Here is a 14,255-nt window from a genome sequence, read left to right on the forward strand (position 1 = left end):
ACTAATAATAAAAACCATTTGAATTCTGCATCCTCCGTGAGGATTTTTCCTCAGTGAGGATTTTTATTTCTTGTCCTCAGTCTTCCAAAGGCTTTGATAGTCAAATTAATCCTCAAGTGGAGATACAGATATGATTATGTACTGCCATAGTATTTAAGGGTTTGATTTTAAGTGAACAGTATAATTTGAATTTGTTCTTTAAGACAGTTATTGCTGAAAGCTACCTGAACTTTCTGATTATATTTCTTTCGGTAGCATGTTCAGCAGTAATGAAAGCATGGAAGCAAAGATAATTAGGAAGGGTTCTACAGAAGATGTCATGTAGAAGAGTGCTGCATAGTATAAGATGCTGGTAATCAGACAGGAAAGTTAGATGTAATGAGTTGAGATGCCAAAAAAAAAAAAAAAAAAAAAAAAAAAAGGAGATGACTGTAAACCTTATTAGGTGCCCATGTCCTTACTTCACACATGACATTTAGATAGTCTGGAGTATGGTGCACAGGAAGAGCACATGTTCTACAACACTTCAGTTTGAAAATGGGTCACCTCCTGAGCTGTCTCTTCCCCTCATCATTGAGGTACCAGCTGTACTTGCTGTCCTGAGAGTTCACTGAATGGCAGATGAACCAGAAAATGTACTTTGCCTCATTCCCAAGCAGGCCTAGAACTTACGGCTAACATTCATGCTAGTATTTAGGGTGTTAATTTGCTGCAGATCTTAGTGCAAAAGTAAGAGCTGAAATAGCTGACTGAACCCCTCATACACAGCTGCATATAGTGCTTTTATTCACAGCCTTTATCTTCCACACCAAATGTAGTAAAATGGAAAAAATCTTTCCAAAGTACTTTTCAGCCACAACTTCTATTTGTCACTGTCATGTTAGACTGATCTCTTCTCATGCATCTGTTCAACAGAATTTTAAAACTGTCTAACTGTAGAAACAAAGAAGAAACGAGGAAGTGTGTTCCTCAACATGAAATACTACTATCTGTAGCATCTTCTCAGGTCCTGATCCAAAGTTTCTACACAACTGAAAATATTTCAAAAAACTCTGCATCAGGTCCACACGTAGTGCTTAGGTACATGGCAGGGATTTTATACTGTACAAATAATGCCAAGTAAACTCTGGCAGAACCCTAGCTAGTTCTACCAGCCTCTCCTAAACAAATAGAAGCTCAATTCCTTGTCAGTGTTAGCTTGGATCTGTCCTCACTCTCAATCCTTTGCATGCCTTCTATGAGTGCACTGGTCTCCCTCACCCTATGAACTAGCAATTTAAAACCTAATTATACTTTTAAACCTTCCCAATCAACAGTCTGGCATTACTGACACTCAGCATTTGCATACTTGAGAAAGCCTGTTGCTTGTGCAGGTCATGTTAAGTGTCACTCGATGTGCCGCACAAGGCAGCTAGCTAGCAACAAACAGTATGCTGAAAGGGCTCTGCAGTAAACTGGACTTCACCCTTCATTCAGGCTGGGTCCAGATTTCTTCAATTATCAGTGAGTTATGAGTCATGTCTTACAGCCAATGGGAAGAACAGGGATACTGGTTTTGCCTGTAACTTAGCTGAAGCACGTATCAAAGGTCAGAGGCTTAGCCTTTTTATTCATAAAAACTAGGTCTAATCTGGAGCCTTCTTTAGGTGCACAGGCACCAGTGATGTGGAAGAAGGTTCTCTATATTTAGGCAGTTTACTACCACGCTGGAATAATTTGTTGATATCACAACATGCAACCTTCTGTCTCAGAGTGTGACAGGTCACTAGTGCAACACAGGAGTTGATAATCCTTCATTCCATGGAAATTTATCAAGAACAATGGGTAACTCTAGGAAAGGCTTCACAAAGCTCGATGCTTCTCATCCTGAGCATCCTTACATACATAAAAAAAGTCTTTCCAGGTAACCAGAGCCAACTATGGGAAAGGCATTTAAATCTTTACAGGAACATGAGCTGAGTTTTTGGCAAGCTTCCCTCCCTCCTCGAAACAAAACTCAAAATAAGTTATAAACAAACAAAAACAATCTCCAAGTTCACAAGGAAGTCTTTGCCTTTGCTATTGTTGTTTTGGTTTCAGGCTGATATATGGGCTCAAAGGGTCATTGAAGGCAAAGTAAGAATAGAAGCTACCATTCTATGTCAGAAAAACAAAACACGAACAGTTTAAGGACTGAAAAGCAATCCTCTGTTTCTGGACATTGACCAAATACAGATTGTTGACCTGCATGGCACAGGGCAGCACACAGTGCTCACTAAATTTTATGTATTCTGAGTGGGATGCTGATATATGTTGAGGGAGAGGTATAAATTTATTAACCTTTATTCAGAGTTACACATGAAAATCAGCACATGAGCTCTTTTTGAAGGAAAGCAAAGCAGAATTGCTAGAAGCTGTTTTTGAATACTGAAAATCTTTCATAACTTTAGAGAAGCAGAGTAATACATTAGTGTACGTGTTCAGCTCTTGCAGAAAATCGGAACAGCCTTTTCTCTCCTTTTTACCCAATAAGAAAAATGAGTTATTTTTATTCCTATTAAGGTGTTTTGGCATTTTGGGCCTTCAGGCAGCTCACACTCAGCTGCTTTTACCTTAAACCTGTGGAATCGGTTTTCCTTCTATAGGAGTGGAAAGCCATTCCCACCAATATTATTACTCCCAAGTTAGGCAGCAAAAGTGAACAGAGAATCAAATCCCTTGGCTTCAAACAAATCTAACATAAAATGTGTCCCAGTCATAATAGTATATTCTTGTGGGCAAACTGCACCTGATTACATGGATATTAATTGTAAATGTCCTTATTTCAATGGGCTGTAAACTTTCTTCACGTAAGTTATACCTGAAAGGGAATATATGGCAATGTATGTGCATAATAACATTCACTTAACAGCAATCTGATTGGCAGTATTTAGTAATAATAATTATTTTAAAGCATTATTAGTTTAATGCCCCCTTCATTTCAAATGTGAGGCAGTGCAAACTTGAAAACAGGCTGCAAAAAGCTTTAATAGACTTTCTTAGTAATGTGTTGTTCCTCGTCTCTCAGGTTAGTACAGTAGCTCCATCCAAATCCAGCCAGTCAGAACTGTGCTACAGTACATACAGTAACAAGCACAAATTATAGACAGGAGGAAAATAAGGGCTGGTATTTTCCACTCTTTCTGTTGGACATGAAATACTTTAAAACCTATATTGTCCTAGAAATAGGGACGGGTTTTTTTTTCAGTTTTTCATGAGTGGTATATGACATTTACAGGCTAGAACCTTGTATGTTACCACCACTTACTTCCCAATAGCATATTGTTGAATGTTTTAAGGAAAGTGCCATACCCCATGTAAGACATTTTTAAAAAGCCCAAACCCAGTAGTCCAATCAAACTGCATAAATAATGGGATATTCTTCAGAAAGGTTGCTATGAAAGACCCTCTTTTCATGAGGTTCTCTTTGACATCCTCAGGGCAACTAGACATTTAGGAATGTTTGAAATCTTTTGCTTAAATTGACAAAGTGTGGATATAACTGCTCTTAAATTTTGTGGGTGGTTTTTTCTTGTTTTGTTTTTTGTTTTTTTTCCGTTTTTTTTTTTTTTTTTTTGTGTGTGTCTAAAGCTCAGCAAAACTATGTAAATTTTGTACCTATATGTTTATTTTTGCCAATATACACATGAGGAATGTAATGAAGTGGCGTTGTGTTGCAAGTAGCTCAGCAGATGTTGAAATCAGTTCCAGTTCCTGAAAACGACTTCTTGACAACATAGTCTTAAGCATTCACAATAACCAAAACATATGGGATTCATCTACATCATTCTTACAAATATATTCTCTTTCCCCATCTCTTTCTCTCTCTGTGTTGTAAACCCTCAACCTTACTTGCTTCCTTGTACTTTATGATCATATGTGCCTGCATGCTTATAGCCAGATACATATCCTGAATCATCCACCAGATCTTCTCGGCCAGCTTTGCCTTTTCCTTTCCCACTGGGATCAAACCTCTCTTTGTGAGAACCAGTGAATTTTGATGTATCTGTAAGGCGTGATACAGTTGGAGATGAAATGGCTTTCTGTTGGAAGAAAGAAAAGAAACAAAACAAATCCATCAGAAATCAATCATTCTTACTACAGATATTTTTACATGTTACTGACACTTAAATAATGGCTAATGATGGAGACTATGTAAATAACTACTCACTTTCAGCAAAAAGTATACAAAAAATGCTTGTTTCTTGCCATTACATACAATGACAATAACCATATAGGCAAGAACAAAATAGGCCAAGTTATGTCAAAAAACTTCTGGAAAAGACTTTCAATATGAGATACTCTTGATTAATAATCAAGTTCTAAGCACCAAAGATACGAAGAAGTCATGAGGAGCAGCCATATTCAAAATCCATTACATCACAATTAAAGCATAAAAGCTGCCTCCAGCAATGTAGAAAAGGCAAACCAATACAGCTAGAATTCATTGCTTCAAAAGAAAAATTTATTCTAAACTCTAGGATTCATTACAGTGACGCAAATGCTCTCGGAAACAAATTTTTCAATAAAAACTTCATTCCCACTCTATCCATTCTCAGCCCAAATAAATGCTCATTGGTGAGACTCAGGCTTTCGAAGTAACACAGCTCTCTGTCATTGTTTAAACCCAGCTGGCAGCTAAAGTAACACCAAGCTGCTCACTCACAGACAGGATGGGGAGGAGAATCAAAAGAATGTGAAACTCACAGGATGAGATAAGTACGGTTTAATAACTAAAGTACACTATAACAGTATTACTACTACTAATAATAAAAATGCTAAGTGAAATAACAAGGGGAGAGAATCTAAAACTAAAATGGGAAAGTAAAGAGACACACTAAATAGCAGTGATGCACAATTCAATTGCTCACCACCAACCGACTGATACCCAACCCAGCCTGAACAGCAATTAGTCTCTTCTGGGTAACTCCCCCTGGTTTATATACTGGCCATGATGTGCTGTGGTATGGAATACCCCCTTGGCTAGTTTGGGTCAGGTGTCCTGTTTCTGCTCCCTCCCAGCTTCTTCTGCCCCTTCTTACTGGCAAAGCGTGAGAGACTGAAAAGGTCCTTGATCAGGGTAAGCGCTACTTACCAACACTTAAAACGTTGGGGTGTTATCAGCATTGTTCTCAGATTAAAACCAAATCCATATAGTAGAAAGAAAAATGACTCTATCCCAGTTGAAACCAAGACAATCATGCATACAGTGGCTTTTAGCTATTGGTTTTTCAGTTCTGTAAATTTAAATTATTCACGTGCTAAATTAACTCACCAATATCAACACTCTGATGGGAGATCTGCAAATATTGGTGCTAGCTATTCAGGATACAACACTGCTTTTCAAAATACCAATAACTCAGTAACAGTACTTCTGCGTAGAAAAGCAGTTGGGAATGCTTACACTGCCAAAAATGGTAGTGGATGCTCAGTAGGTAAGGTGCCAATATTACTCCTTACCAGAAGGATACACATTTTAGCCATGGTCTTCATGGCTACACTCTGGCAAATGTAATCATCCTTCCCCAGTTCCTCACTGAAACTGAATGGCTTTTTGCATTTGCTCCTTCAACCATAAAACTTTAGTATCTAATAGCATTTCTTCCTAGAAAAGGTTGCCATAGAGATTTGCTTATGTAAGTGAAATGTTCTTGGAGCCTTCAGAATCAGCACCAAAATTAGCCATCTTAGTAAGGTTTTTAATATTTATTTTTTTTTTTTCTGATAAAATCCAGGACCCTTATAAAGAATGAAAACTTAAAACTGACTGTGAAACGGGGAATGAAAAAACATTCTCAAAGGGACAGTTTTTCCTTTTCTGGGATTATGCCAGGACTCCATACCAAAATGATTTTATTTATTAATTTATTTTATTATTAATGGGAATATGTGCACATGCATTAAGAAAACCTGTAGAAAGTCAGGAGGAAAGATCAAGCTTCAATGAAAAAAGTGGATTTTATTCACATTTTTTCATTTAAGCATGCAGAGATACACAGGCACAAAAGAAAGCAATAAGCAATCCCACTTCAATAAAGCCAGAAAGTAGTAAGTAACACCATTTTAATTAATCAGGGTGATGACTTTCAAAGGAGTGGTTTCCAGTAACAACACTGCAAGTCCTAACATTAAATATAGCACCTAAAATTTTCACCAACTAGTAGTCTGGCTAGAGCTACACCAAAATACTTTAAGTGGCAACCACTTTCAGGAGCAAACTGAAATTAGTAAGTTAAACCTTCCTGTGCCAGATCTAACTCCCCGTCACCCGGTTTCTGCAGCCAAGGCTGTCTCAGCTCTTACATCTTTAACCAGTTCTTCCATTTGATTGTGAATAATAAGCCCAGAGTATCTCCTCAAATCATTCATTATACACATTAAGAATTTTTTTTTTTTTTAATTCATTTTAGAAACGTTATGGATCACTTGCGGTCATTTTAACTTGAGTACCAAGGCCAGAGACTACAAGGCTTTTTTTCCAACTGCCTAAACAAGGCTTTACCGGTCTCTTCACGATCAGTAGGTCTGTATTAGAAGCCTTCTATATCATCATCTTTGCTAGTCTGTGCTCTGCTGCATCCCCTGCCCCAAGGCGAAGCCAGATGCAGTCAAGCTAAGCCTTTACATAGATCACAATTTCGCTTCCTCATTTTCCCCACTGTATTTTCTGAAAAGCCTCTATCCATCCATTGCAGCAACTTCAGAAGAGCTGTCTCACTACACCTCCGTAATCCCAGTGAAGTCATAGCTCTGCAACTAATTTATCCTGCTTGTTCCCCCTGCTTTTGTGGACAGGCATTTGAGATGGGCCCCAAGTCCTGCTGCCTCCCTTATCAAGCTTGTCACGTAGACACACCTGCTCTCCCCATGTGACATTCCTTCTTCAGGTTATGGTAAGCTTCCATAACCAGTTTAACACTCTCCTCAGCAGATTTGCAAGCCTACTTGCAAAGACACTCTTACTCCCCTGTGTTAGATTTATTCTATCCCTGGCTCAGTAGTGCTCATTCCTCTGGTTAAAGAAGCCAAAGCCCTTCTGCAACACAAGCCATACAGCCAGGCGTAGCCCACTTCTATGCAAGCTCTCTTCCTCTCTGTAAGGATTGGGAAGGCAAGACCAGAGCTCCATGCCCTTCACTCTCACTCCAGACTTCTGAAGTCTCTCTTGATAAGCTACACGTTACCTTTGCAGCACTACTGTTGGTACCCATGAGGAAGACAAGGAACAAGTCAATCTTAGAAGGCTCGACAAATCTTTGCAGTCCATCTACAACAATCCCAGGTTGCGCACTCAGCAAACAATAAAACTCCTGAGACATATGGTGGGGTCAGAAGATACATGACTCGACTGTCCACAAGAGGAATCTCCAGTAACTATCTGTGACTGGTACCCATTGCTCCTGACACCTGCTACAGCACTGTGGCCAGAATATGGTGACAGTGACAGGAAAGTGTAACAGCACGAGATATTCTGGATGGCAAAAGTCATGCCCCTCAGCAGCCAGGGATGCTGCCTGCTACTGCTCACACAACTATTGCTCAGATTTTGGCTAACACACAGCTTACGTTAAGGCCTAATGTATGCTGGGAGCAGTGCCATTAGGTCAGAGCAAGGGCAATGTGTAGGCAGGACACAATGGACAGGAAGAGATAAAGATCATTATGCATGTGCAGCTTGCTGTCTCCTGCAGCCAAAATTCTTGCATACTGATTGCCTGGCAGCCCCTTCAGAATCCACTAAGTTATAGAAACTGGATAGTCCAATGCCCCAACTTGACAGGTATAAATACATCATTTTATCCAAAAGGTTTTTGAAGTTGATCCAGCATAAGCTGCCAGACTGCTGAGGCTTTCACACATCCTGGTATTAAGCAGGGAATGCTCACATAATGATGGAAGAGGAAAGAGGAAGCACCCTCACCCTGGGCTAGAGTATCATGGCACTTCTTCCATAATTATTATTCTTCTGAGATTCATGTACTGACTCACGTGATTTTTAAAGTCACCATCCAGATTATTATTCTACTGCACACTGATTATTAAGAATTTTACCTGGTCTGCAGAAGGTCCAGGTGACTGAAAAGTGCAGGTAACTGCAATTTTAGGTAATAGGAAAGCTATCCCAATTGTTAGAAATTCTGTGTCACCATAAGCTACGCTGATTACTAAATCCTTCCTATAATAAGAAAGATCTCATGATAACATCATGCAACAACTGCTATGTCTTACTTGGTGCACTCTGTGAGCTGCACTCTGGCTTCCTTGCTCTTTCCCTAAAAGGTGCTTTTTTGTGAGAATACAATCCTGCTCACATCACCATCATGCTGAGCACCCATCACCCAGCTTTCACAGTGCTGTCACTGCTGTACTGCCCTGCCACCCGCAACACCCTTACAGCAAATTTGACTGAACTGGGCATTGCATAATCTGATCTAGCTCTGAAGTTAGTCCTCCTATGAACAGAAGGTTGAATGAAATCACCCCAGAACCTTTCCAATTGAAATTATTCTACATTTCTATGTCAAGTACCCTGTTGAATACACTGATTTCATTTTAAGAGACAGCAATGACCAAAGCAAGTATTTGCTCCACAGGAGGTATAGAAATGCATTCAACATACTTACAGCACACAGCTTTTGGTACAGGAAAAGGAAGAACCTCAGTCTTGCTCTTGTAGCTTTTGTATAGGAGTGAGGGAAACTAAAAGGCCTTAGACTTCATTTATGTGTCTGATTGTAAACTGCTAAAGATATATGATCTGTATATTCTATTACCAGTTGACTATCAAATGAGCTAATAAAGCTATGTCTCAACTAATGCCTAACACTTGCCTGTTGTTTTTCTTCCTGTGTGACCAAGGCAACCATACACCTTCTGCTGCAGATTAGAAAGCAGCTCAAAATTTCACTTGATTTCAATGTTTGGCTGCCGAGCCTTCTCAACCACATCAACTATAAGCAGGGATTTTTGTAATTCTACAACATTCTGAAGGAGAAGAAAAAAAAAAAAAACAAAACAGAAAAAGAAAAAAGTAAATCTTCTATGACAACATGCACTAAAATCCTTATTATCTGATGTGAAAGTAAACTGTCCAACCGTTCTATGGAAGCTCTGGTTTCCCCAGGCTGCCATTCAGTACAGATATATCACTCTGTTCCCCTTCTTCTCCTCCCCCAAAGAGAGAGCACAAAACATAAGATGACACAAAAATTTCCAAATGCCTCTAAAGTGTACTTATCCACAAGCCTCATGTAATCATGCTTTCAACTCCCTCCTTAATATGTTTAGATGAATCTGCCAGTAGTCATACTGAAGTTTTCTGTCTGAAACCTGAACCAAATCTATATGGCCTACAACCGTGCTACACAGAGCAAGGCACAGACTACATGGCATGACTGAGTTATCCTAGAACATTTTAAGAAAAGCTTCATATAACTCTAACCAGTCCAACTTAAGATTTCCAGGGCAGACTTCCCCAAGTAAACAAGGTATTAGAATGCTTGCATATAGATTTCATATTTGCATTCCCTGGATACTGGGGCGAGAGTGGCCCTGTATTTATTTATTTTAATACCTTTGACATTCAACTGTTTCGGTCATTTTTATCACCTGGAAACTAAACTAGCATTATAAAACAAACAAAATTTTTGTTCTCCCTTCAGCCAGGAATCTCCTTTCCTTTAAGCTCTGCCTCCTCCCCCTTACTTTGCCAGCAAGCAGGAGAGAATATTGTGATCCCCCTGCTCTCGTGTTATTTCTTCACTTCTCCAACTCTCCCCAGGACTGCACATACAATAGGAGTACAGGCAAGCCTCACACTTCCGGCTCATATTCCTCCTCCATTCCCTTCCTCCTATTGCTGGCACACTTATATACCTCTAAAGCACCTACATGATGCTATTCTGCATTTGCAAAGCTCTCTCATCACCCTGTCATCCACGCAGAAAGATGTTGTTCCTTTATTAGCAGCCACTGATTATTTCAATATCTGACTGCTGAAATACCAAAAAATAGAATCGAGAGTGAGCCTCAGAAGATTGTGCACAATTCAAGCAGGAAATCGCTTCTTAGATGAACAAGTTATGCAAACTCACTATAATGAGTGAAAGACAAAAAGGAAGGTTTGTTATTGTAGTCTCTGTCACTTGTTTCAAAATAGAGTACGGGAGTAATAAAATAAAATCTTGTAAAAATCTGACAAATTGTACAACTCAAGAAATCTCCCCATTTGACATTTCCACTGTTCGTTTGTGTGGAACCAGTTTCTGGAAAGATTATTTACAATTACATTTTTATTCACAGCTCTACTGCCAAAATTCAGGAGGATCACAAATTTTAAGTAGATGAACTAAACTGACAGGACTATTCAAGTTGATGTCAAACACTCTAGCATTGCATAAACTACAGGGTAAAAGCTTGCCTAACTTTGACATTTAAAAGGGTAACCAAATTTATGTACACTAGGCTTTATGGCTTCCTTTTCACATAGAAAGTTTAATGCCAATATTTAAAAAAGAAAAATAAAACCCATTATATTTCTGATATACTCGGAACAAGTGAAAAACCAAAGACATGGTAATTATGCACAGACTGCCAGTGTTCTGGGATTCACATGGTGTATTAAGTCTACCTTAGGATGTCTTTAGTCTTTTTGCCTTTTCACATATCTGTTTAATGTAGTTCTAAATTTAATTCCCTTCTACACTTTTTGATTTGGATACATTGCTCTTGATGAGCATTTCTACGTTCTAACCACACACGAGCTCACCTTGAATTTTCCCGACCATGCTGCTAGGTGGTACTACAATTCCTAGCAGAAGCAATGACAGTGCCACAGAAGAATACACAGTAGTGCAATACTTAGCTGTTGCATAATCTTTGCTCCCAGTCAGCTTAGTACAGTTGTTGCCTTCAGGCCCATGGAGGCATGCTGCTTGAATTTGTGGATAGTAAATGCAAGCAGGTGAATTCAACAACACTGCAGTAGAACAAAGGATGGCTAGAACAATGCATCCATTAGATCAGTAACATACCGTTACTCCAGATATAATTGGGGCTTTTCCTTCAATTAGTTTATATATTTCTTGAACTGCTTCCTCATCACTCTTGTCCTTAAAACGCTTCTTTGAGAGTTCTTGAAGAGCTTCCTTGAACTGCTCAAAAGTGATAGTTCTGGAAGACTTTCCCCTACAGAAACACACAGAAATTAAAACAAATCACAAGAGAGCACAACAAGCATTCCAAGAATAGCGGAATACCACAATGAACAACAGAAAACTGCAACACAGTTGCAACGCAGGAAGACCCATGCAGCCCATTTATGGTGTCACATAAAACATATCCCAAGAACATCACTTTCTTCATGTACATCGGTAGGATAGTGCTTTAGAAATTTCCCTTGATCAATGTTCAGAAATGAAGATGAAATAAAGGGACCTGGCCTGTGTCAGAATGCCTGCAGCTCATCAAATCAAATTCATGGTCTCATTTGGTTGATCGCTTGTACAGCCTCGATGCGTAAAAGACAAACTGAAGCATCTTGGGTGAGTTTTGTTTTGGGTTTTTTTATTCCTCTTTGAATAACTGGTAATGCCATATTATTCACTTTTCATGTATTCACAAGTAAATTAAGAAAAATGCTGTTGTGTAAAGCAAACTATTGAAAAGCATCTACAAAATCTGAAATTCCTCCATTAAAGAATAAGGATTTTTAAAGTGATGCATTTAAATTCACTTATCTGTTTTCCTTTAGATGACCAACTTCATAAAACATTCACAGATTCATGGAAAACACAATACAGCAGTCCAATACACTCACATACCCCCCCAGAAATTCAGAGCTGAAGACTTGCTGTTATTTTCACTAATAGCCCATATTTCCACACTAATAAATTAATTGTGTAGGTTTACTTTAGTGGAGAGGATTTTGCTATAGGGATTTTCAGTGGAAAATCTGACCATAGAGTGGGAAATTCACACTTACAAACATGTATTTATACAGTCACTCCTGCAGATCTTTAACATCCATCAGGCCAAAGGATTCAGTTAATAAGAAACTCAGCATTAACTACAGAGATGTGTTTAACCAGAAGGAGAATAATGCAAGTCTGTTTTCTATAATTTTGAAAGATTCAGTTTAGGCAGGAGATAATGCAGTGGAGTACACAGTTATTTTCCCTATTATAAAACTATTTCTAGTGCTCCTCATTTTAAAATTCAGGTATGAGGCTACAGCATCAGTGAAATTATTCACAGTTTTAAAAAGAAAAATTTTTATTTCTATGAATTATATCACACACAAAACACACCTTTTCCTGTATTATTAAATTGCAGATTTTCTGATCTTTAGAACAAGAATTTACGTGCCAAAATTTAGCCATGCATTTTAAGCTAAAATTTAACAGATCAAATAGAAAAAATTTCAAAAAATATTCTGATACTTATGCTGATGTAATCTTAAATAATGTACCCCCCTCCAAATAAATACATTAACAAACCCAAACAAAACCAAACCACACAAAACAACACACAACCCAGACCAGTCCTTTCAACAGTGACAGCTGTTTATAAAGAAATAAATGATAGATGCAAGGATAGGGAAAAGGTGCACTGGAAACAGAAATCTCAGGCTAGAAAAATTACCCATAGAAATCTAATTTTTATTCAAGCATCACAAACAGCCATTTATCTATCACTGATTTATCTCTGATCTTTTCTCAGACATGTTAAGAGGTCTAAGCCCCCAGCTGGAGAGTAGCTCCACTAATAAAATGAGGAAGTGAGATTTCTCAGTTTTAAACAGCAATAGTTAGGAAGTTACTCCTAGTTCAATTAAACAGAAAATGAGATTTTATCCCAGGCTTTCAAAACAAGGAGAAAATTGTTATTTACAATAAAATTCATCACTAACACAACCTTTACGTACCATTCATTCCTAGTATCCTGTATTTCCTCCAATACAGCACAACATATAGCAAATCCCTACATCCCTTACACTGCCTATTTTAGCCAGAAATAAACTTTATCTGTGGTTTTGTTTTGGTTTTTCTTTTTTGACCAAACTTTGCTCTTTGCAACTACTTTCTGCTTTAGGTGAAGCATATGCTGAAGTATCCCATGGAATTAGTTAGCAAAAGAACATTGTGGAAATGAAGAATATAATCCAGTATTTCATTATCAAAAAGACACATGGAATAAAATGCAAGTAACTACCTGGAATTTGTCCAGGATTCTCATTAATGGGATTAACATCCCTATTCTGATGAAATATGTCCAAGAATTTTTAACTAGCTCAAAAGGTCAGGACTTCATTTTGTTTTGCCTCTCGTTTAGAAAAAGATGGCACTAGCAATCACTGCAAAGCTTCAGCATGACACAGCACTAAGGCCCTTTTTCACTAGAGACTCACAGCCAAGTCTAAGATACAAATCTTTCAAATGCAATTTTCTGTAGCACATTTGTTACCTGGAAGTCTCCAATCAGGATAGCTACAGTTTATTAGTCAGGATCATCACAATGGAAAAGGGAGCGACCACTTTTGGCAAAATCTGTTGAAGTTCATGTTGACTCCTTTTATATTTACAAACACGTGGAAAATATTTTGGTTTGAATGTTTTTTGGTTTGTCCCTCTCCCTCGCCCGAATTAAAAGGGAAAAAAATGCATGCATAAGGGTGCCAAAAGGAAAAAAGAACATCTCTTTTTGGTCTAAGACACAGACATTCTTAACTCTCACATTTGGTCTTTTCCCTGTCACACTAATGAAGGAAAGCAAATGAGTGTTTTCCCCAGCGTACCACAAATTGGATACACATACAATCCATGTAGTATCACTGCTGGACCCAAAAGAAAAAGAAATGTGCATCATGGCAGATCTTTACCAGCAAAAAAAATTAATTGGACTGACATTTAAAAAGGAATTTTTGGAACTATAACGCAGGTTTTCTAAATAAAGCAGCTTTAATTTTTCTATACTCCAGAAACATCCCCCTCTCCCTCAAACTATTACAATATTACCAAACCCATTTGAAAAGCATAATAATTCACTCAAAAACTCTGCAGTTGCAAAGTATGTGAAGTCTTGTGGAACCCCCCCAAGATCTTGATTAAATTAATTAACTTACGACATGTTCTGGTACTTTTTGTATGCCATGTACGGTACATGTATGCCATGTACCATAGCATCTAAATTACTAAAGTAGCAATGCTACAGCTCATCCTGTCTCTAGAGGAAGGTTC

General features: G+C 38.2%; 1 protein-coding gene across 1 annotated transcript in view; it reads right to left on the reverse strand.

Moving 5' to 3' along the window:
• Positions 1 to 3,071: 3,071 nt before the first annotated feature.
• TPPP (tubulin polymerization promoting protein) overlaps positions 3,072 to 14,255 on the reverse strand; it is a 35,244-nt gene continuing 24,060 nt past the window's right edge. The window contains exons 2-3 of the mRNA XM_080609874.1: positions 11,052 to 11,205; positions 3,072 to 4,061 (exon numbers count right to left, since the gene is read on the reverse strand). Of these exons, the coding sequence (XP_080466000.1) occupies positions 3,867 to 4,061; positions 11,052 to 11,205 (349 nt within the window). The 3' untranslated portion in view covers positions 3,072 to 3,866. The remainder of the gene's footprint in view (positions 4,062 to 11,051; positions 11,206 to 14,255) is intronic.

The sequence above is a fragment of the Psittacula echo genome (assembly GCF_963264785.1).
Source record: "Psittacula echo genome assembly, chromosome: 2".
Classification (NCBI taxonomy): Eukaryota; Metazoa; Chordata; class Aves; order Psittaciformes; family Psittacidae; genus Psittacula; species Psittacula echo.